The sequence below is a fragment of the Rhinopithecus bieti genome, unplaced genomic scaffold (assembly GCF_001698545.2).
Source record: "Rhinopithecus bieti isolate Rb0 unplaced genomic scaffold, ASM169854v2 scaffold_1887, whole genome shotgun sequence".
In the NCBI taxonomy this organism is placed as follows: Eukaryota; Metazoa; Chordata; class Mammalia; order Primates; family Cercopithecidae; genus Rhinopithecus; species Rhinopithecus bieti.
The window spans coordinates 1,838,001-1,864,048 of NW_016803685.1; the positions used below are offsets into that span (position 1 = coordinate 1,838,001).

At 35.4% G+C, this 26,048-nt stretch overlaps 1 protein-coding gene across 1 annotated transcript in view; it reads right to left on the bottom strand.

Moving 5' to 3' along the window:
- PTBP2 (polypyrimidine tract binding protein 2) overlaps window positions 1–26,048 on the bottom strand; it is a 93,979-nt gene that overhangs the window by 51,364 nt on the left and 16,567 nt on the right. Inside the window, 1 exon segment of the mRNA XM_017850625.1 lies at window positions 11,753–11,828. Coding sequence (XP_017706114.1) covers window positions 11,753–11,828 — 76 coding nt within the window.

The following is a 26,048-nucleotide window of genomic DNA, read 5'->3' on the forward strand; positions in this document are numbered from 1 at the left end:
CACACAAAAAGCCTCACGAGGTTTCCATAAAAGGAAATCTATTAACTCTTGTATTTCCAAGTAGTTGTGTGGCCTAGTTGTCCAAATATATTAGGCATGAGCTGGAAAAACACAGAAGGCACCTAGAGAAGGCTCTCACTACCTTTATATGCAAGAAGATAACTTGTTCAAGCCTTCATAAATAGTAAAACTATGAAATAATCTACTGGAATACTCTCAAAACATTATAGCAAAACGAAATGACATCACCTCAAAAATCTGTCTGTAAAAGTTAAAATGAAAATCTTAAGAGTTCTAAGTAAAATGTTCCAGACTCTTTGGAATGGTTTAACTGCTTTCAGGTAGAGCAAAATGTCATGTTTAGCAATAATTTTCAAAAAATCCTGCTATTACAGAGTAACAATCAGCACTGGCAGAAATACGTATACCTAAAGGGATATTCCAGTTCCATATCTACAAAGAAATCACTAAAAAATTAAAGAGACTATACCTTAGAATTGTCAAGTCTCCTAGTCACTGCTAAATAGTTACAAATTTAACAAAATCAAATTCTAATGCTACTTGGGAACAGTTGTATTTTTGAAATATTTCACTTTTATCTCTCTTGAAGGAACCAATTCATTAGAAAATGTCCTTACTGTATCAATTTATTAAACATCTATTTACCTGAGATTAAGTTTCTAATAAAATGAAATTTTCTAACCTATAAAATTAATTTTTTCTTTGACAAAAAGCACCTATTCAACAGGTACAGAGAAAGAAAAGTCTGCATAGATAAGAGAAAGGCTGTTGAGACAGATGCCTTAGGAAACAATTCTACAGTAAAATCTATTACAAGAAATATTTTAGATAAAGCTGGAAGCTGAAACATAAAAATGAAATCCTGTACTATATCTGATAACCATAAAAGTGTCCTTGTAACACTGTCTACCAATGTCCTTTTGAGTCATCTGAATTACATGGATTATTTTTCCAGGCAAATATAATCACCAATTTTTAAAGGTCTTTTATGCTATTTGCTCTTATAAGTGACAGTATTCAAACTGGTATCTCTTAGAATATATGCAGACTTTCATCTTTGTCAGAAAAAAATAGAAAAATCTTAAAACTCCGTATTTCCTCTGTACACAGAGGTTAAATAAACTGACTTCTTGTGTTAAAACAAGCCTTAAAGGAATTTTATGCCATCATTACAAAAAGATTTGATTGATTCTTTGGTCATGAAGTACACCATATATCATCCCTAATGCATAGTTAGAAAATAGAACAGTCACAGATTATTCTTTCTTTCCACCAAAAACGAGTCTCCTTTTCTCTCCTACTTTTCCCCCTTTGTTAATGGCATCATCTTCCACCAACCCAGTGATTCTAAGACAAAACTCTTTCATATTATTCCAAACTTGTCTTCTTCCAGATAACTCGTTTTAACATTTCCTGCATATTCTCCTTCCAAGACCCTAAAATTCAGGACCTTGGTATCTTTGGAATGAACTACGGTAATGTTTTAAAACTATTCTCCCCTCTATACAACACTGCCTCTGAAATACAAATGGAACAAAAAGTCTTTCTAAAATGTAAATCTGGCAAAGTCCAAGCTACACACACACACACACACACACACCAAATCCCATATCTAGGCCCCTGCTTACATGGACTCACCTAGGCATTCCCAATCTCATATTTTGCATTATAGCAAGACACAACTACTGGTAATTCAGAGTTCTCAGAGATATCTACTGCTTCAAACAAATTTTGGATTTGTTTTGCAACTTAGTTTATTAACATAGGACGTTTCCATCACACCAGAAAATGCCACCATATTCCCTTTCTGTTAATCTCCAACATTCTGGTTTCTAAACAAAAAATTAATGATCTGCTCTTAAACTTTCAAGAAACTGAATCACTCTATGTACTCTTTCAGGTCTGTCTGGTTTCTTTTGCTTCATACAATGCTTAATATTCACCCATGTTTTCGCATGTATTACTAACCACTCTTTTGTTATTAGTAAATAGTAATATATTGTATGATCATACCACAATTTATCCATTTTCCTGTTGATAAACATTTGTGTTATTTCAAGTTTGGGACCATTATCAGTAAAGTTTTTGATACACATACAAGTTTTACAGCAAACATGTTATTACTAGGTAAAAAACTAAAAGTAGAAGTTATGGACCATAAAGCAGGTTTATGTTTAACTCCGTAAGAAAATGGCAAGCTAGGTCAGGCACAGTGGCTCACGCCTGTAATCCCAGCACTTTGGGAGGCCAAGGTGGGCGGATCACAAGGTCAAAAGAGCAAGATCATCCTGGCCAACATGGCGAAACCCAGTCTCTACTAAAAATAAAAAAAATTAGCTGGGTGTCGTGGCGTATGCCTGTAGTGCCAGCTACTGAAGAGCCTGAGGCAGGAGAATCACCTGAACCCAAGAGGCGGAGGTTGCAGTAAGCCAAGATCATGCCACAATGCATTCCAGCCTGGTGACAGAACAAGACTCTGTCTCCAAAACAAAAAAGGCAAACTATTTTCCCAACTATGTTACACACTCAGCAGTAATCAAAGGCAGTTCCACATCTTCATTAACATTAGGTGTTGCCAATCTATTTGATTTTAGCCATTCTAGTTGGTGTAAATTGTCTCATAATGGTTTTGACTTGTGATTACCTGATGGCTAGTGTATCTTTTCATGTGCTTGTTATGTCACTTCTTTTGCCACTTAAAAAAATGGGCTGCTCATATTTATTGATTGGAGTTTTTTTTACAAGTCCTTTGGGATACAAGTCCTTTGTCATTGACATGGTTTGGCTGTGTCCCCCACCCAAATCTCCTCTTGAATTCCCATGTGTTGTGGGAGGGACCTGGTGGGAGGTAACTGAATCATGGGGGCAAGTCTTTCTCATGTTGTTCTCGTCATAATGAAGTATGTCTCTCGGTTTTAAAAAGGGGAGAGTTTCCCTGCACAAGCTCTCTTTCCTTTGCCTGTAGCCATCCATGTAAGATGTGGATTTGCTCCTCCTTGCCTTCCACCATGATTGTGGGGTTTCCCCAGTCACAAGGAACTGTAAATCCATTAAACTGGTTTCTTTTGTAAATTGCCCGGTCTCAGGTATGTCTTTATCAGCAGCATAAAAATGGACTAATACAGTCATATATATGTACTGATATGTAAATATTATATTCTCCAAGTCTGTGCCTTGCCTTTTCATTGTTTTAACAATGTCTTTTGAACAATGTCTTTTGAAATTTCCCATGTTGATGGAGTCAAGTTTATATATTCCTTTAAGATGAGTAATTTTTGTTTTAAGAATTCTTCATTTATCCCAAAGTGGCAAGTATATCCTATGCTTTTTCCTAAAAACTCTATACATACATTATATACTTTTATATTAATTAATCTCATTGTTTTATATGCAATAAGGTAGGGTTTGAGTTTCTTTTGTTTTTTTGTATGTATATTTAGCTGTTCTAGCACATTTGTTTAAAAGCCTTCTCTTTCTTCATTGAGTGACCAAGGCAACTTTAATGCATGAGTTATTCCCTGATCACTATGTCACTAACTATGCTAGTACTAAATTGTTTTGGATTAACTACAGGTTTGTGGTGAGTCCTGAGAACAGTGGCAAAATTTACTTTTTCAAAATGGTTTCAATTATTTTAGTTCCTTTTTATTTCCACATAAATTTTAGAATCTACTCTCAACTTAGAAGTCTTTATAGATTCAATGCCATGCCAATTTAGGGAGAACTGGCATGTTAACATATTGAGCCTTCTAATTCATGAACATGGTCTATGTCTTCATATAAGTCTTTTTAAAACTTCTCTCAGCAGTGTTTCATATTGGTGTAGATGTCTTACACATCTTTTGTCAAATTTTTTTCCTGATATTTCGTCTGATACTTTTAATAAATTGATTTTTTAAAATTTCATTTTTTAAGAATTTGCTGCTAGTATAAGGAGACTATTTTTGTATATAGAACTTGTATCCTATAATTATTCTAAATTCACTTATTAGTTCTACCAAATCTGTTGTAGATTCCTTTAGGTCTTCTATTTTAAAAAGCATGTTGAATAGTGAATAAGACAGTGTTCTTTCTTCTTTTACAATCTTTATGTCTTTTATTTCACCTGCTTTAATGTAAGCAGAAAGTTAGGGGGAAAAAACTGAGAAAACAGACACCCTTGCTTCATTTCTGATTTTAAGAAGGAAACATTCAATATTTCTCCATTAAGTATGAAATTTGTTGTAGGTTCTTAGATACCCCTTATTTACATTGTAAAAAGCTCCTTCTCTTACTAGTTTTCTGAGAGATATTTTTCCTTCTTCATTCTATCACTGTGACAAATTACACTGAGTTCATTTTCAAATGTTAAACAAACCTTACAATCCTGCGATAAGTCTCAGAATTGCCTCTCATTCTACTGGAGGTGATTTACCAACATTTTCTTAAGAATATATGCATTTAGGTAAATGAGAAATATTAGTCTGAAATCTTGATATATTACCCTTGTCAGGTTTTACTGTCAGTTATAGTGGCTTCATAAAGTGAACAGGGCAGTATTCCCTCCTCCATTTTCAAAGACAGCCATTATTTCTTTAAAATTGCATAAAATTCAATAGTAAAACAACCTATGCCTAGAGTAATCTTTGTGGAAAGATTTTTTTAATTATAAATTCCGATTTGTATAATACAATAATATATAGCTGTTAAGCTATATACTTAAGTCAGTTTTGCATTTGTCAAGAAACTTATTTCATCTAAGTTGTTGAATTTGTTAGCCTGAACATTGGTAATATTATTTTCCTATTATATTCTATATATCTCTGATTTTATTGAAAGTGCTAGCTCCGCTTTATATTATTTATGTTATACTATTATACTCTGTATATTTCCACTTTCTGTGAAAGTGAGTATCTCGACTTTGATTCCCAGTACTGGTAATTTATGTCTTTTCTTGGTCAGTCTTAAATAGGGAGTTTTAAACCTTTTTTTTATAATATAGGTATTTGAAGACATACTTTTCGCCATACACGCCCTTGGGTCATATCCAACAAATTTTGATATATTTTCATTCAGTCAAAAATATGTCCTTGTGGTAACACTTCTATAATCCATGTATTGTTCACAATTGTATAATTTCTAATGTTTTGTACTTTCCTAGATGTCTATTTTTGATTTCTAATTTAATTCCACTATAGTCAGATACTATATGAGCTGTCAATCACTTGAAATTTATTGAGCTATTTTATAATCCAATATATGGTCTATCATTATGAATGTTCTATGTACACTTGAAGTTATTTTACAGTTACCGGGTATAGTTTTATAAATGTGAGTTAAGCCAACATGATAGCATTTTTCAAATTATGTATCTTTTTATTTGGGGGATAGGACTGTAACTGTCCTATCAATGACTGTAAATTATAGTTTAAAAAATCAGGCTATGATTGTGGATTTCTGTTTCTCTACTTAGCTCTGTGGTGTTTTTCTTAGTATACTTTGTTATTATTGGCATACAAATTTAAGAAATGTTTTCTGATAAACTGACCCTTCAGCATTATGAAATATGCTTTTTTATATTTGGTAATACTTCTTGTCTTAAATTTTTCTGTCTAGTAATATAATCATATCAACTTTCTCACGCTTACTGTTTGCATGGAATATCGCTTTCCATCTTTTTACTTTCAACCTGCGTCTTGGTATTTCCACCTGACCCTCGTATAGACAGCGTAGTTAGGCCTTGCTTTTTAATCAAGTCTGACAATCTTTGTCTTTTAATTGGACTACTTAGACCAGTAATATCCAAAAGAAATGCAATGCAAGCACATGAATAAATTTTCAAAGACATTCTTCAGAGTAAGTTTAGGTACACAGCAAAATGGAGAGGAAAGCAGAGAGATTTCCCTGCCTCCTGCCCCCAAAGAGCCTCCCCTTTATCAACATCTCCCACCAGATGGCACATTGTTACAACTGATGAACCTACATTGACACATTATAATCACTCAAAGTCTGTAGTTACCTCTGGGTTCACTCCAAGTGTCTTACATTCTATGGGTTTGGAAAAATTTATGATATGTATCTATCATTATAGCATGCAGAATATTTTCATTGCCCTAAAATCCTCTGTACTCCACCAATTCATCCCTCCCTCAACTCGCAAATCCTAGCAACCACTGATTTTTACTGTTTCCATAATTTTGCTTTTTCTAGAATGTCATATAGTTGGAATCACATGGTATGCAGAATTTTCAAACTGGCTTCTTTTACTTAGTAATACGCACTGAAGGTTCTCCATGGCTTGATAGCTCATTTCCATTTAGTGCTGATTAACATTATACTGTTTGGATATACACCACAATTTATTTGGCCATTTACCTACTAAAGGATTTCCTGGTCGCTATGAAGTTCTGGCAATTATAAAGAAAGGTGCTATAAACATCCATGTGCTGCTTTCTGTGCATACTAAGTTTTCAACTCCTTTAGGCAAATACCAGGAAGCACAACTGCTGGATCATATAATAAAAGTATATTTGAGATGGAGTCTCACTTTCGTTGCCCAGGTTGGAGTGCAATGGTGCAATCTTGGCTCACCGCAACCTCCACCTCCTGGGTTCAAGCGATTCTCCTGCCTCAGCCTCCTGGGTAGCTGGGATTACAGGCATGCACCACCACGCCTGGCTAATTTTGTATATTTTAGTAGAGACGGGGTTTCTCCATGTTGGCCAGGCTAGTTTTGAACTCCCGACCTCAGGTGATCCGCCTGCCTCGGCTTCCCAAAGTGTGGGATTACTGGCATGAGCCACTGTGCCCGGTCATATCGTTTTCTAAGAAACTGCCAAATTGTCTTCCAAAGTGGCTGTACCACTCTGCGTTCCACAAAGCAATAAGTGAGAGTTCCTGCTGCTCCACATCCTTGCCAGCATTTGGTGTTATCAATGTTCTAAAGTTCGGCCATTCTAGTATGTGTACATGTATTTAAATTATAAAATTTGACAAGTTTTAGGCCGGGCGCGGTGGCTCAAGCCTGTAATCCCAGCACTTTGGGAGGCCGAGGCGGGCGGATCACGAGGTCAGGAGATCTAGACCATCCTGGCTAACACGGTGAAACCCCATCTCTACTAAAAAAATACAAAAAACTAGCCGGGCGAGGTGGTGGGCGCCTGTAGTCCCAGCTACTCGGGAGGCTGAGGCAGGAGAATGGCATAAACCCAGGAGGCGGAGCTTGTGGTGAGCTGAGATCCAGCCACTGCACTCCAGCCTGGGCCACAGAGCGAGACTCCGTCTCAAAAATAAAAAAATTAAAAAAATAAAATTTGACAAGTTTTGACATACATATACATCCATAAAACCACCATCACAATAATTTATATGTGCATCACCCCTGAGTTTTCTTGTGTCCCTCTGCCACCCCTCCAGCCTGTCCTTTCCCACTCTTAAACTCCTAGGAACCACGAATTTGCTTTAGATTAGTTTGCATTACCCAGAGTTTTATATAAATGGAATCATACAGGATGTACTCTTCTTTTCTCTCATCTTTTACACAACATAACTGTTTGGAGATTCATTCTTGCTGTTGTGTGTATCAATAGCTCATTCTATATGGCTGTTTTGATATTCCACTGTATAGAAAAGCATATGATGCCAAAACAGGAATCTACTTATTAGTTCATCTGTTGATGAATGTTTGTTTCACATTTTGGTGATTACAAATAAAATGGATATGAACATTAACAGAGTTTTTTAATGAACAGATGCCTTCACTTCTCTTGGGTAAATACTTAGGAGACAAATAATCTAGATCATGGAGAAACTACCAAATTGTTTTCCAAAGTAGTTCTATGATTTTACATTCCCATCAGCAGTATTGTGAATATTATGATTCTTCCTCATTCTTCCCAAATCATGCTTTCCAAGATGGCACTCTTTTTAATCTTAGTCACTATTAATAGGTTTGTAATGTTATTTCACTGTAGTTTTAATTTTCATTTCCCTAATAACTAATGATGCCGATCAGCTTTTTCATGTGCTTACTTACCATCTGTATATCTCTTGTGCAATACTACCTGTTCAAATATTTTGGCCAATTCATTGAGTAGTCTGTTGCCGGACTGCTGAGTTTACATATACTGAATCTTTTAATATTCTGGATAGAAGTCCTTTATCAGCTATATGCTTCGTTATGATGTTCTCCCAGTCTACGGCTTGTCTTTTCATTCCCTAACAGTTTCTTTTGAAGGGCACAAGATTTTAATTCTGATGTCAAATTCCATTTTTTAACAGACTGTACTTTTAGAGTTATATCAAATACATTTCTGCTTAATCCAAAGTCACAAAGATTTTCTGTGTTGTTTTCTAGAGGTTTTATAATTTTTGGTTCTACATTTAGGTCATGATCCATTTGGAGTTAATTTTCACATGTAGTATGAGATACATATCCAAGATCATTTTTTTGCAGATGGATAGATCCAACTGCTATAGTACCCTTTGTTGAAGTCTACTCTTTTTTCCACTGAATTGACTTTGCACCTCTGTCAAAAATCAATTATCCATAATTGTGTGAGTTAATTTCTGAACTCTCTGCTCTGTCTCACTGACCTATTTATCTTTATGTCATTATGATGCTATTTTTAATTACTGTAGCTTTGCAGTAATTCTTGAAAACAGGTAGTCATCAATGCTCCAATTTTTCCTCTATTGGCTTTTAGCTATACTTCTTTATATCTTTTTAAATGAGATTATACTTAGAATTTTGATATGCAACCTAAACAGAATCTTTTCATAGTAGAGTTAACACTGCATCACTTCAGGTAAAATATAAGAATCTTACCACTGAAAAATTCCATTTATCTTCACTTAGTACTAACTGCTGTCATATAAAATCCATTTACATAATAAACCCCGTAATACAAAGTTGTTGTTTACATAAAGTCTTTCAAAGAAATTGAGAGGAAAAGAAAGAGCCCTTTTAAAATTTATACATATATTAACTACTCCCAGTACTCCTCTTTATCTCCTGCAGAGCCAAGTTATCTAATGTCATTCCATTCAGTCTAAAGAAATTCTTTTTTTTTTTTTCTCTTTAATACAAGGTATTGGTCTCCTGTTAGATGTCTTTTTCCTGGCTGTTTAGATTTGCTCTTCATTTCTAGTTTTCAATATTTTGAAAGTGAATATTTGAATTCTTTTTATTTAGCCTACATGAGGAATTTACCTGAGCTTCTTAGGAATGTAAGTTGATATATTTTATTCAAATTTTGTAAGTTCTCAGTCATTACTACCTCAAACAGATATATGTTTTTTCCCTTCACATTCTCACACTAAAACTCAAACTATATGTCAGACCGCTTCATTGTCCATTAGGTATACTTTCTCCTCTCTGACAGATTTAATCATTGTATTCATGTGTATTCAAGTTCACTAACATTTCTTCTCGTCTCCAATCTGCTATTAGTCCCAACTATTTCAAATACTATATTTTTCAATTAGAATATTTCCACATGCTTTCTTTATAGTTTTTTATCTCTTAAACACTCCTCTATCATTCATTATTTCAATCTTTTCCTTTACAACTTAAAATACTTATCATCTTTGTCTGCTAATTCTAACTCTAGGTCATTTTGGAATCTGTTCCTATTCAATGTGTCTTTATATTTCATGGGTTACTTTCCTGCTTCTTCACATCACTTGTAATTTCTGATGGTATGGTAGATATTATGGAAGATAATAGCAGGAAAACTATATCATGTTGTCTTTCTTGGGGGTGTTGTTTTGTTTTGAAAGGCAACTAAATTATTGGTTAATCCATCATCAGTTACTGGTTAGATTAACTGGTGAATCCTTCACTTCCTATTGAGTTCGGTTTTTTGTTTTTATCTCAGTCTTATAGATGGCACTTCCTATGGGGTGTGATCCTTTCTATTCAGGTCCAAGCTTTCTGTAGTCTAAAAGGAGTGTTTGAAGTACCCTGCAAGATGTCTGCATTCTGACTTCTCAGAACTCCAATGTTTCAGAGTACTATGCAACCTATGGAATCACTGTTTAGGCCCAGAGCAGACAATTTCTGATAGACCTGGCAAAGTCTTAACCTGCACACATGTAACCCAGTCATTATCCAAAACTCTGAATGAAGTGAATGACCATACTAAATTCTGCCTGCTGTTCTACTCCTAAACCCCTAGACAGCTCTCTTTTCTCCAGGACTTCCCCATAAATTCCAAATGACTGAGCAGTTCTGACACCCACTCTTAGTCTCTTCAGCTCAGTGAGACCTGTATACTGAACTGAGCTCTCCACTTCTCTGTGGTTTACAGCAGTAAAACAGTCCAAGGCAGAAAGCCAGAGTGTTCATGATACTTAACCCACACGCTACCCTTCTCTCAAGGATGATCTTATACCGTCAGCTCATCACTTCCAAACAACAGTTGTTCCACGTATTTTATTCAGTTACATAGTTTTTGATTTTGGGGGGAGACTGAAAAGGGGGGTCAAGGCTGCTACTAGTTATTCTGTCATTAGCCCTAAATATTAATTTGGAAATTAATTCTAAATTAATTTCCCATTATCAATCACAGTATGCATTGTTAAAAAAAAAAAGAGAAACCGACAAGTTACACACTTAAGCCTATTTGTTCAACTACATGTACATGGTACTTTGACTATCAAAACCATGGCCCGGTGATTTTGCTTTGTAATCATTACATAGCAAAATCAAAGATAATGACCTGCTGATAAATTTATCTTCACATCGTGACTATTATCTGTTAAGTCCTTAAAATTTTTAGTTAACTGAATTGTCAGAGATGTGTTTTGTGTTTGTGTCAAGATGTATGTATACATAAGCACAGTTACCTAAGTGAAATCAAAATGTCTTCTAGTCTTTTATGATCCTTTTATTGCCAAATATAATTTGTTCCTCAAGCAAATAATTCAAAGTTAAAATACAGAAAAAGGAACTTTAGTTTCAGGTAAATAATGTAAAATGTTGAGCTGTGAGGTAAATTCATTTGATAATAATAATCATCAAATTCAAAATTTGACCCATTCAGATGAGAACACATCAATTCAAGCAAAACAAAACAAAATAAAAAAAAAAAAAAAAAAAATTGGCCCAACAGCCATAAAACTAAGGTCTAAAATTTGGTCTATATTGGTTTACTAACAGATCCTACAAACAACCAACATTATTTCAGATATATAAATTTTTTTTAACTCTAACTTTGAAGATTAAAACAAATCATCTTAAATATGCAGGTAGACAACATAAAAGGATCAACTCAAAGAATTAAAATACTGTTTCAGCAAAAAATTAGTTAAAACCATTGCAACTACGTAGCTGAATTCTTTGGTTTTTACTTACAATGTGGGTTTTAAGGGTTGTGGCATAAATACTTAAAGTAAAAATATTATATGACACACAAACACAAAAAATAAAAACAAAATAAAAATACCAGAGGGGCACATGAGGGGACTATAATGTGAGAAAGAATTACATTTGTGGTTCAAAAATGAAAAGCAAAAAAGCAATCAAAACTGAAGGTCACCACTTCGGTGTTTTTTTGTTGTTTGTTTTTCACTCAGCTCATATATATCCTAAGTAAAATTTAAGTCTAAAATGTTTCAACACAGCATTTAAAAAGAAAGGCTAAAAAAAAAAAAAAAAGGAAGCGCTTTCTGGTATAATGGAGTTAAATTTGAGTTTAACATTCTGCCCCTAAAATGGTAAATGACAGACTGCTAAGAAAGTAACACTTACCTGTAACTACCATGCTGCTCATATTAGAGTTTGGACTACTGAGAACACTGCCTGAGAGCAGTTCGTCAGATCCTCTCTATAAAAACAAAAACAAGTTAGCATAAGATATCTTTAAATTTAAAAATATTAATCTAAAAGTCTTTCACTTAAACAAATGTCAAATGTTACACTATTGGGAATAGTGAAAAATGTTAAGCCCTATAATAAAAAATTAACTTCATCCCTCTACTCTCCCATCTATCCCTCTCTCATTCTCACAAAGGCAACAATGTTCCCCTTCCCCTCTTTAAGTCCAAAAGACAATAAATAGAAAAAGTGATTAGATTCTATAAGCAAAAGCTTTGGAAAGCTATCTCAAATTGTTTACAAACAAACCAAAGCCACACCAGCTAGACTTTCTCAGAAACATTCTCTACATCCTCCATCCCAACGGTCCTTTATTCATCCAGATAATTCAGGTCTTTATAAAATTAGAACTTCATTCTGGTGAGTTAGATATCAGTATCATCATCATTATTAAAATTAAGCAGGTATATACTTCAGTGGCTAGAACACTGAAAGCAAAAGCAAAATCTCTGGAACGAGAGATTTCTTTCTGCAAAAAAATAAGGTCATGTCTTAAAATTCTTTAGAGAAAAGGTTATACATTCATCTGTTTGGGAACTGCACAGTTGTTCAAACCAGCCAGTGACATTTTAGCTATTTTGAAAATGTTATGTATTTACAAAAATATGAATGGACTAATATTTAAACTAACTAAAATCAACTGTTTTGCCTCGGCTATGTATATTTACATACATGGATATTAGTATTTAAAATAGGTTAAATCAATACTGGCTGATTAAAACAACCAATCAGTACAAAGAAGTTAATATACAACCATCAAAATGAAAAAAATGTGCAAAGGAGATAATGAATTATCAAAGCATTTCAGAAAGTCCAAAAAATCCAAATTCACCATAAGCTTTATGCTAATTTGTATTTAAACTCATAATGAATAAACTGTATTACAACAAATATGAGAACAGTAAACAGATATCCATAGGTCATCTCCCTTAAATATTTTAAGAGCTTTCTACTTATTGGCATCAAATGCGCAGAGAAAAAAATATATATGTATAACCAGTTTCAAGTCACATTGATACTGTATTTACACCGGCCTAATTTTTTTTTTTTTTTTTTTTTTGAGACGGAGTCTCGCTCTGTCGCCCGGACTGGAGTGCAGTGGCTGGATCTCAGCTCACTGCAAGCTCCGCCTCCCGGGTTTACGCCATTCTCCTGCCTCAGCCTCCCGAGTAGCTGGGACTACAGGCGCCCACCACCTCGCCCGGCTAGTTTTTTGTATTTTTTAGTAGAGACAGGGTTTCACCGTGTTAGCCAGGATGGTCTAGATCTCCTGACCTCGTGATCCGCCCGCCTCGGCCTCCCAAAGTGCTGGGATTACAGGCTTGAGCCACCACCGCGCCCGGCCACCAGGCTTAATTTCTTAACCAATTTCTAACCTAGATATGGAAGATTGGCATGGCATAGTTTTATAAGAACATGATGAGCAGAATTGTATACATTAGTGATTCTCACAGTGTAGTCCCTAAGATCTAATTGAATACTCTAGCGATTCTCAAAGTGTGGTACCTAATCCTAAGATTAGACCTGGAAACTTACTGATAATACATGTTCTCAGGTCCAATCCCAGACCTACTGAATAAGAAACTCTGAGGGTGGGGTCCAAAAAGCCAGGTTTTAAAAAAAATCCTCAAGTGTTTCTCATGCATGCAAAAGTTTAAGAGCCACTGATACACATTATTGGCTCATTATCAACAATAGAAAATGTTTCCTAGCTTTCTTCAAGTTTTCATGACAAGTAGAAAATAAGGTATTAAGAAAGGGTGCTCTGAAGCTCAACTTCCACTTACCAGTTAGGTTAACAGTACTTAATCATTCTAAGCCTGAAGTTCTTCATTTGTAAAATAGGGATAACATCCACATCACAGCCCTTAGGATTAAATGTGATAACACATGAACAGTGATTACCAGGTAAAGTGCCTGGCCCACATCAGTAGTGTTCACTATAATATTCCCAAGTGTCAACCAAGTACAATGTTCCCACATATTTACTGACTCAGTAAGTGAATTAACGTTATTATTAACAGTTACATGTTTTTTGGCTTTTGTTCTTAGACCAAAAAAACTGAAGGTCAAGTTACTCCGTATACAAAATCAAGGTTGGCCCGCCACCACAAGATAGAGAGATAAAGCCAGCCCTTCCATAAATCCACAGAAGTCCAGATTAGATATTCTAAAAGTAAAAAACAAACAAAAACAAAACTGAAGCGATCCTTAACGTTTTACTAACCTGAACAAAATTCCTAATCAATTAAACTAATGTCAATGCCTTATTTGTTCCTTAGTTCACAAAAATACTTTAACTCTCCTAGTTTTCGAAAATATACCTGACCTCTTTTCAAATGTATTATCATCAGCTTATTCTTTAGATGTTTGACTATTTGTGAATTCAAATCCTTCCATACACCTACAGTATACCACTGTAAAACTTGTGATCACAGTGGATCACAGGTAATTCTGGAAGATGACAGGTGGGGAATCTTGGGCCTATTCAAGTACAAAAGAAAGCCTCTAACACTGATTTGTGGTGTGCTATGAAGGATACTCTTCCTCCTTCCTGCAATGCATCTTTTTGCACGGAAAAGTCTTTCCATTTTAAGTTTGTATTTATGACCTTTTTTCTTCCTCAAATGGTTTCATACCTGCTGTTAAGAGAGCAGATTTAACAGCCTTCATTACTGAGAATAATGTCAAATTATTTGCAATTTTGAGATTTTACAAAAATTAACTGGAGTATTTTACAAATTACATTTTTATTTAAAAAGCAATTATGCCTGTCCTTGCCAATAAGCAAAAAAGCTTACCACTATTATGCCCAAAAGAAGTGATTCAGCACTACTGATAAATGTTAACATTACCACATTAACTGATAGAATAATTTCACCTGAATTATTTCAGTCTGATCATTTAACTTAGAATGTATATGAAATAAATGATCAATGGGTAGTGACTGATGACTGCCCCACATTAATGACTGCTGAAACAAATCAAATTAGTGGTACTTAGAATCAAAATACCTACGAAAGAATATGTGCTCTTTAAATTTTTTAATTCATGTAAGAATGATGTCAATTTTAGATTCAACTAAAAGAAATTAAATGTTAAGACTAGCATTGATGTCTCTTATTAAATCTGACCACAGAAACTTTTCATCCTGTGTAATATCAATGACCATATCAAGAGAAACTAACATCCCACAGAAATAAGAAAATGCAAAAATAGGAAGATACACTCTACATGTCAGAGAAAGAAATGACTAAAACAAAAAAATGCAAAAGTAAGTACAGATTAAAGGCCATTTCACTCATTTCAATGTTACAAATTTCTTGTTTTTTCTTCTCATGGTTATTAGATACTCTGTTTATCATAATAGTCCAGTCCAACTATTAATACCATGTATCACTTCCAGGTGGAAGAGCTGCCAGGTCTACCAAGAAGGCAACCAAGGACTGAAGGCTGAGGGTGACAGCAGTCTCTGGGCTCTGCTATGGTTTGGGACTGAGAGCTAACCAAACATTTTCTCCTCTGGAGATGTCAGCCTAGGGAACCATGACAGAAAGACACAGGGCAAGGACACAAATAATAAGTTCCTGAGGAAAAATAGGTTCTCAGAGAGGAAGAAAGGTACGTACCTAGGTGAATAATCCTGGTCTCCTTAAACAGATGTGTCACAAAGATGATGAAGAAGTGGACTGAATACCACCTATCTATTAAAGGCTTGCAAAAGCCCTGACTCACGCAACAAATAAAAATAGAGAAGACAATGGTACAATGAAGAGGATCTGTAAAATCAAAAGCTAACTTTTTTTTTAAAAAAAGACAACGAAATAGAAAACTACAAGGAAAACATTTTTTTAAAAACAAGGAGAGCACAATCACGTATCAACAGACCACGTAGCCAAGAACAAAAGCCTAGGGATTAGTGAAGCAACAATATGAAAGAAACTTGGCCCAGTGAATAACCTTATGGAGCAGACTCATACCACTTTCTTATACCAGCAGGACTTTTGCTATGACAGAAAAAGAAACAAAAAAAACCTTCTAGTAGTCTATTTATGCCACTATGTTCTGCATTTTGTTATGACAGTTTTTTCAGCCTTGACCTTTCGATATATACACCTGTAATATGAAAAAGTCACTACAGAGATTTCAATTTAATTGACTATCTTAAAAGGGCAAAAAAATGAAACCAGATCCCTACCAAATACAATACACAAAATAATTTTCTTATAAACATAAAAGCAAATTTTAAAAAATTTCAGAAGAAAATACCTTTATGAACTCTTAGTATGTAAGGATTTTTAAAATAAGACACAAGAAAACTGAACATGAAAGAATGTACTGATAAATTCTACCTCAAAATCTCTTTATAAGAAAACGTATCACAGCAACAGTTGAGGAGCTAAAAACTGTTACTAGGGATTGCCTTCAAGACTTCCAACAATCAACATGGAAGACGTCCAGAAGAGCAAAGGAAAATTTGGAATGTGTAAAGAATGGGATCATATAAATGATTTTTATCTAAGATGCAAAGGGAATCTGTGGTCACATTAAAACTCTATGCATTAAGAATTTGTATTAATCTGCAACAATAAGCACTGGGAACTAGTGGCAGGGGAAGGGAGAAAGGACTGTAAATCTAACTGCTGGGTACTGAGCTCACTATCTGGCTGACAGGATCATTTGTATTGCAAACTTCAGCTTCATGCCATATACCCCTGTAACAAACCTGCACATGTAACCTGAATCTAAAGTAAAGTTGAAATTATTTAAAAGAAAGAAAGAGAGAGAGAAAAAGAAAGAAAGAGAGAGAGAGAGAGAAGGAATGAGTCAAGACAAGACAGCATAAAGAAGTGACAAGTCAAGCTACAAACTGGGAAAAGACGCCAGCAACACAAATAACCAAAAGACAATCAGTAACCGTAAAAGACACACCTTTTTTTCCCCCCCAAGACAAGGTCTTGCTCTGTCACCAAGCTAGAGTGCAATGGAACAATCATAGCTAACTGCAGCCTCAAACTCCTGGGCCCACAAGCAATCCTCCTCCCTCAGCCTCCCAAATAGCTGAGCAAGCCACTGCCTCCAGCAATTTTTTAAAATTACAAAATCAGTTAAATAATAAACTCATATTTTCATCAAGCAAAAAACACAAATAGGCATTTCACAGAATTTCACAGAAGAGAAACATCCATGGCCATAAATGTGGGGGGAAAAATAGACGTAAGACCTCGTTAATAATCAGGGAAAGACAAAGAAAGACCAAAGAAAATACTACACACCAAATTGGTAAAAATTAAGAAATTACTTAGCCAAGTGCTGGTGGGGATCTGAAACAGCAAGAACTCCTACGCGCTACTGGTGAGAACATAAATAGGAACAATACACTGGAAAATAATCTAGTACTATCTGGTAAAGTTTATTTTACACACTAGCAATATGTATCTATACCTTTAAATATAAACTCTCAAAAACACTTGCATAAATGTACCAGGAAACAAGTACAAAAAAGTTCACAACAGTATTGTTCTTAAAGTCAAAATCCTTTTTTTTTTTTTTGAGATGGGAGTCTCGGTCTGTCACCCAGGCTGGAGTGCAATGGCAGTCTCAGCTCACTGCAACCTCTGCCTCCCAGGTTCAAGTGATTCTCCTGCCTTAGTCTCCTGAGTAGCTGGGACTACAGGCGCACACCACCACACCTGGCTAATTTTTGTATTTTTAGTAGAGACGGGGTTTCACTATGTTGGCCATGCTGGTCTCGAACTCCTGATCTTGTGATCCACCTGCCCTGGCCTCCCAAAGTGCTGTGATTACAGGCGTGAGCCACCATGCCTGGCGTAAGTCAAAATCTTTAAATATTCAAATGTCCATCAACCCAAATGTCCAATAAAAGAGATAAAATGGGTATTTTCACAAAAGAGTATACCACAGCAATGATTATTATAAAACTACCCAAAAAATACAGCTATGTATTAGAATAATTATTGAATTAAAACACAAGACATGGAAAACATTATATGGGCATACCATTTCCATAAACTAAAAAAAAACAAAATATATTTTTGTCATTTACATGAAAAATCCATATTGAAAAAATAAGGCAAAAGTTGTGGCAGCCACCTACCCATGACAGGGTAAGAAGGGGGATTAAAAAGCAATATTGGGCTGGGCGCTGTGGCTCACGCCTGTAATCCCAGCACTTTGGGAAGCCGAGGCGGGCGTATAACGAGGTCAAGAGATCAAGACCATCCTGGCTAACACGCTGAAACCCCGCCTCTACTAAATATACAAAAAATTAGGTGGGTGTGGTGGCGGGTGCCTGTAGTCCCAGCTACGCAGGAGGCTGAGGCAGGAGAATGGTGTGAACCAGGGAGGTGGAGCTTGCAATGAGCTGAGATAGCGTCACTGCACTCCAGCCTGGGTGACAGAACTAGACTCTTTCTCAAAAAAAAAAAAAAAAAAAAAGCAATATTGCTGCATACAGAATATACAACAGTATTGGTAACACTTAAGTTTTTTATTTGAGTGGCAGGTTCATGATGTTCGTTTTCTTATATTTCATAACATTCTCACAAATAAACTTTGATTAATTTAACAAAAAAGATTCTAGGGAGAAAACTATTAAGGATAAGGTGATCAGGTATTTTATCACCCAAAATGGGATACATTTGTGAGAGGACAATTACACCTGAAAACAGATGTAAACCACGACAATAAGAAACCTGACTAAGAAAGAATTACAATCAGAAAGTTTAAATAAGGCACTTAAGTAAAATCAGGCACGTTATAATAATTATTTTCATCAAAATTTAATAAGTACAAAGACTTTATTAACAAGTGGAAATAGTAAAAGAATGATCAAACCATAATCAAAATGGTAGATTAAAATGATCACATTATTTTATAAACAACGTACACAAAAAATAAGAATAAGGACAATTTAAGGAACTTAAGACATTATATAGCCAATATTATCACCTACAAAAAAGATAAGATGCTCTTTTAAAGACTTTACAAATGATTTTTAATACATGGCATACTAAATGACACTTCCCACAAATAAAGCTATCCCTCAGTTATGGTTGTTTTGCTAGCTCATCTTCACTGATCAAGACATAACATGTGTAGAGCTAGTATTCCGGTCTTCTTTCCTATGTAATAAGACATTTTTAAAAATAGCATTTATTGCATATTTTAATACAAGCATATATACAATAAGAGGAATCATGAACTATAATCTTTCTCTCCAGATAACCCCACTGACATTTTCTACATTAAAAAAATTCAAATATTAACTGAGAAAATTAAAAAAAAAAAAACAATATATAAAGAAGTTCTCATTGACTTTCATTAATTATCCTGAATTTTCATACAATTTTTTCCCTCAAACTTACATATATACATGGTTTTGTCTTTGAGATGGAATCAGTCTGTCGCCCAGGCTGGAGTGCAGTGGTACGATCTCAGCTCACTGCAACCTCCATCTTCTGGGTTCAAGCGATTTTTCCGCCTCAGCCTCCCAAGTAGCTGGGACTACAGGCGCGCGCCACCACAAAGGGCTAATTTCTGTATGTTTAGTAGAGACGGGGTTTCATCACATTGGCCAGGCAGGTCTCAAGCTCCTGATCTTGTTATCTGCCCACCTTGGCCTCCCAAAGCGCTGGAATTACAGGCTTGAGTCACCGCGTTTTTCACAATTCATACATACACACACACACACACACACACACACACACACACACACCATACAAGCTGCTTAGCACTGTTCTCTTTTCATTTAATATTAACAGCTCAGAAATTAAAAAAAAGAATGATTACTGTAATACACTAGCAAATAAATGTTATTGAACTCTTTGCTTTTGCAACAATACTAACAACAACAAAAAGGAACTCATACTGGTTATATTGGAGGTTTTAGGGTACCAACTCATTAGAAAACTTAAAAAGTCAAAATCTCTCCTGTTTTCCTTATAAAAAGGGTACTTACGTATGACCAAAGAGTTGATGGATAAAATTCTTAAGAATTCTAATATACGCAGAAAAAAAGAATAGCACCACTTTCGCAATACCTAATAAAAGTATGCAATCATTAGCTACTAAAAACTATCGGGTAAAAGGATGATGCACTCTGTAATAGATGCATCAAGTTGACACTTGAACCTACTGATAAATGTTAACACCATGAAGAGGTAACAAGACGTTCTGATCCTCTTAGTGAGATACAACAGAAATTACATAGAGTACATCTGCAAAACACTCCTGACAAAAATTAAACGAGAGTCTGATAAACCCCCCGTATTTCAGGTAAACTTGTTTACATGAGGAACATATGAAATGACAACATGGAGGTATAATCAGCAGAATCCAGAAAGTGGAAATTGTACAGATGACTCAGTTTATCTAACAACAACAAAAGAGAAAAGGTAAGAAAAATAAAATAATGAAAAAAAGTATTTTGAATACTGGAGATTAGATGACATTAGTAAATTATTTTAAACTTTATAACAGTACTAATGTCACATTTAAAAGAGAAATTATATCTGCTAGAGACACATTCTGTTATAGCTGCAGATGAAATGAAATGATATGAGATTTGCATAAATACTATCCAACAGAAAAAAAAAGAGTGTATTATATACCATTCCCTCTACTTTTGTGTAGCTTAAAACCTTTAAGTTTACAATAAAAGAGAACTCTAAAAGTAAAAAAAAAAAAAACTGCCAAACAAGAAAATAAAGGAGTTCAGGATCAACTTAAAGTGAGCCCCTCCACTGCCCTCAACAAAAAAGAAAACAAATAAAAAGGTTGGTTCTTTGAAAAGACCAGTAAAATAAATTCTATGACAAGACAAAACGAGAAATAGAAGAAAACATAGGTGCTTGATATTAGTAACAAAAGAGAGAATTCAAAAATGCTACATAATTCTGAGAAATTTGAAGCTCTCAATAAAACAGTTTTCAAGGTACGTACTCAATAAACCAATACTTTTAGAAAAACTGAAATATTAGTCCAAGTATCCCTGTTCCCTCATCCCTTACATATAAGCTGTTTAAAATCCTTTTAACATATTTTCTGCATGAAGCATGTCTCTTAGAGAAAATACCATAAAGAAGAAAGTGGAAAATTATTCAAAGAAATGTTATAGTTCTCTGCCTTTCAGCTAAAAAAAATTGCCATTTTATTTTGATAATGCAACTATAATGTTCTCCCAATTAACTACCAAATTTAAGGCAAGTATAAATAAGACCCAAAAAGTCTTCACAGAACTTAGCCAAATGATCTTAAAATAAATGCAGTGAAGAAAACACCAAGACAATTTTGAAAACTAAAGTTTTGACACTCGCTGTACAAGATTCCAAAACTTAATGCTGATGCCATAGTAATTAAGACACTGTTGTACTGCTACTACACATAGCACAGAAACAGTTCTGTGAATATATGGAAACCTGAAGGGCTGATAAAGCAGATCACTGGATAAAAGCTGAACTATTCAATCAAGTAGGTACTAAACTTGCTATCCATATAGAAAAAATAATTAAACCTGTACCATATGCTACACAAAGAATACATTCCAGGTAGATTAAGGCCCTAAATGTGAAAATCAAAATTTCAAAACTTTCAAAGTAAAATACACAAGCCTGTATGTAAGCACTTAGGTTAAATATTTTTTAAAAGAAAAACATAAATGTTACATTAAAATTTACAACTTCTATCCATCAGTGTAAAAAAAACAGGTCAGAGAGAGGAAGGAGTTATCTGTAGGACATATAACTAACAAAACAGGCCAGGCACAGTGACTCACGCCTGTAATCCCAGCATTTTGGGAGGCCAATGTGGGAGAACTGCTTGAGCCCAGGAGTTCGCAACCAACCTGGGTAATACAGTGAGACTCCATCTCTACAAAAAAATTGAAAAATTAGCTGGGCATAGGGGTGTATTCCTGTAGTTCCAGCTACTCAGGAAACAAAGGTGGGAGGATTGCTAGAGCCTGGGATGTCAAGACTGCACTGACTGTGACTGTGCCACTGCACTCTAGCCTGGGTGACACAGTGAGACCCCTTCTCTCAAACGAAAACAAAACAAAAAAACTAACAAAACAATTAAGTGTGCATAGTATATAAAAACTCCTAGGAATCCAATTTTTTTGGGGGGGTGGGGGACAGAGTCTCGCTCTGTCGCCCAGGTTGGAGTGCAATGGATCGCGGCTCACTGCAACTTCCACCTCCTGGGTTCAAGTAATTCTCCTGCCTCAGCCTCACAAGTAATTGGGATTACAGATACCCACCACCACACCCAGCTAATTTTTTGCATTTTTAGTAGAGACAGGGTTTTGCCATGTTGGCTAGGCTGCTAGAACTCCCGACCTCAAATGATCCACCTGCCTCGGCCTCCCAAAGTGTTGGGGTTATAGGCATGAGCCACCACGCCGAGCAGGAATCAATTTTAAAAAAAGATAAAACTACAATCAAAAAGAAAATGAACAAACTATAAACAGGCATTTAACAGAGAAGAAACATCAATGGCCAATAAACTAATAAAATATATCATTAAAATAAAGCATTAACAGGGAAGGCAAATTAAAACCACAAGATATCCTTCCCATGTACATTTGATCAGCAAAATTAAAAAGTCCAACAATGCCGATTTTCAAAGAATGTATAGAAGCAAGAATCTACATCCAGCACTAACAGTATAATTAGTATAATCACCTATGAAAGCAATATGCTAATATTCAATCGACTTGAAAACAGACAAAATCTATGAGAACCTCTAATATTAACACGTTAGAATATGCATATGAATGCTTACAGCAGCAGTTTGTAATGGAAAAAAATTTAAAATATTTGACAAATCAATCTCGACATATATTAACTCATTTGTCAGCAAGATGATATATTCATATAACATATACTATATGGAAATGAAAATTAGAGATACATATATAAACTTAAAAAACAAAAATAACACTGAACAAAAAGAACAAATTACAGAATACATACAGCATGATAGTACATCTATAGTTTAAACATGCAAAACAAAACCATATATTACTTAAGATAAAAATACATAAACGTAGTAAATGAGAAATTGATGCGAATGATAAACATCAAATTTAGTATAGTAATCACCTGGAGGGGAGAAGTATTGGGTCAACTATATGCAGGGTATTATGAACTGAATGCTTATGTTTCCCCGAAAATCACTGCTGAAGCCCTAACCCCAAATGTGATGCAATTTAGAAATAGGGCCTTTAGGAGTTATCTGGAGGATTTCACGAGATCATGAGAGTAGGGCCTTCATATTAATGCCTTTATGAGAAGAAACACCAGAGAGCTTGTGGCACCCACTCCCCCAAAGTGTGCTGACAAAGAAAAGGTCATGTGAGGCACACAAAGTAAAATGATGGCCTCGCTTCAAGAGAAGTGGCCTCAGAAGGAAAGTTGCCTTGCTGGTACCTTGATCTTGGACTTCCCAGTTTCCAGAACTGTGAGAAAATAAATTTCTGTTTTCTAAGTCACTCAGTCTATGGTATTTTGTTATGGAAGCCTGAGTGATGACACAGGGGGCTTCAAATGAACTTTTGTGTACCACAATGGAATGCCATGTAGCCTTAAAAACGGAGGAAATCTTGTCACATGCTACAACACAGATGGACCTTGAGAACATTGTTAAGTGAATGTAAACCAGTCACAAAAGGACAAACACAACCTGAGCATTCCTAATCTGAAAATCTAAAATCCAAAACGCTCCACTAAGCACTTTCTTTGAGCATCACATGTAAGTGCTCAAAAAGTTTCCGGTGTGGCGGCTCACGCCTGTAATCCCAGCACTTTGGAAGGCCGAGGCAGGCGGACCACGAGGTCAGGAGATAGAGACCATCCTGGCTACGGTGAAACCCCGAGATTGCGCCACCGTACTCTAGCCTGGGCGACACAGCAAGACTTGGTCTCAAAAAATACAAAACAATACAGTACAGTACAGTACAGTACAATACAATACAATGTTTCACATTTTGTAGCATTCAGACTTTGGATTTTCAGATTAGGGATGCTTAACCTATATTGTATAATTCCACTTATGTGAGGTATTTAAAGTAGTCAAATTCATAGACACAGGAAATAGAATGCTGGTTACCAGGGCAAGGACAAAAGGGGGAGTTCTAAAATCAGTATAGAGTTTCAGTTCTCCAAAATGAAAAAAGTTCTGGAGATGGGTTTCGCAATGTAGTATTATTAAGTACATACAAGAATAATTGAACAATTTAAGTGTACACTTAAAAATGGTTAGGACAGTAAATTTTATGTGGTTTTTTTTTTGCAATTAAAAGATTTATATCAAGTTATGCAAAGTTTTTTAAAGAAACAAGAAAATGTCAGTTTAGTCAATTAAGCAATATTAATAACTATGAATATTAATAACTTTATCATAAAATACTTAAAATGTGGAATACAGACAAAATATATAAAGAATTGTAAAACACTAATCCCATCAACCTGAAGAGAACTACTCTATTTTGGTATACTGCCCTCCAGCTTTTGGGGACACATATAAATTGTATGCATTTGTCAAAATTATTTTAATCCTACTTTTACACATATGAAAATATTTAGAAAACATTTGTAATGTTTATCAACAGATTCATTTCCTTATCACTGAACATTTGTTATTTCTAAATATTTAAATAATGTTGTAATTAGCACATTAAAAATATACTTATCTGATCATTTTTTCCTTATCAGTTACTAGACATAAAATACTAGGAAAAGAATATGATGGCTCACGCCTGTAATCCCAGCACTTTGGGAGGCCGAGATGGGTGGATCACGAGGTCAGGAGATCGCGACCATCCTGGCTAACACGGTGAAACCCCGTCTCTACTAAAAATACAAAAAATTAACCAGGCATGGTGGCGGGCGCCTGTAGTCCCAGCTACTCTGAAGGCTGAGGCAGGAGAACGGCGTGAACCTGGGAGGCGGAGTAAACAGCAATCTTTTTGAGAAGTTAAGGAAAGTGGAACTATGTTTATTGGAGTTCAATACTTACAAAACCTAACTCTTCCTCAAAGTTCATCACAGATAAAGATTAGAAGTCTTAAAATGACCCATAAAAATTTAATCAACAGCATGGCTTGAAAGCAAGCTAGTAAAAAAAAGAAACACTACTACAACAGTAGTTATGAAAACATATATAACAATACTAACAAAGAATCACGTTTATTTAAACATAAATACAGATAGGAGAAAGCAGGTCCAATTTTCAAAGGTCCTCACTGCAAATCCTTTGCACTCAAAGCTCTCCGTATTACTGTCAAAAACTACTCTTTAAATTGTCTTCTGCTACTCTAACCCAACCTACATTCCAAAAAACTACTTACTTCCTCAACATGTCCCAATTTTCCTCATCATTACTTGTTTTTGTAGCTTCAAAAGTGAACAAAAACAATGCCACTCTTTCCTGTAACCAGACAAGAAAATTCTACCTTTAAAGGTTCTAAGGAACCCTTCACAGAACCTTTCCACTCTATTAACATATAGGCTAATTTTGTGTCTTATTCTTTTTTTTTTTTTTTTTGCCTTCTTTTGGATTATACATCTTTAATTTCAGTCAACCCCACTCCCCAATTCTTTGGGTTCTATCTCTATTGTGTTCACCCTTAGGATTTCAAAACGCAAGCTCATCTGATTCACTCTGGCACTGTCCAAAAGAAATGTAGTATGAACCACAAATATAATCTCATAAATTTCTATTAGCCACATTTTTAAAAGTACAAAGAAAAAGGTGGCCAGATTCAGTCCTGTAATCCCAGTATTTGCAAGGCTAAAGCGGGAGGATCACTTGAGCCCAGAAGTTTCAGACCAGCCTAGGCAATACAGCGAGACCCTGTCTCTACAAAAAAACTCAATAATTAGCCAGGTGTGGTGGCACACAACAGTAGACCCAGCCACTTGGGAGGCTGAGGTGGGAGGGTCACTGGAGCACAGGAGGTTGAGGCTGCCATGATCATGCCATGGCACTCCAGCCTGGGGGACAGAGCAAGGCCCTATCTTAAAAAAAAGGAAAGAGAGGGAAAGAGGGGGGGAGGGGGAGAGAGGAGAGAGAGAGAGGGAGGGAGAGAGGGACAGAGGGAGAGAGGGAAAGGAGAGAGAGAGGGAGAGAGAGGGAGATAGGGCGGGGG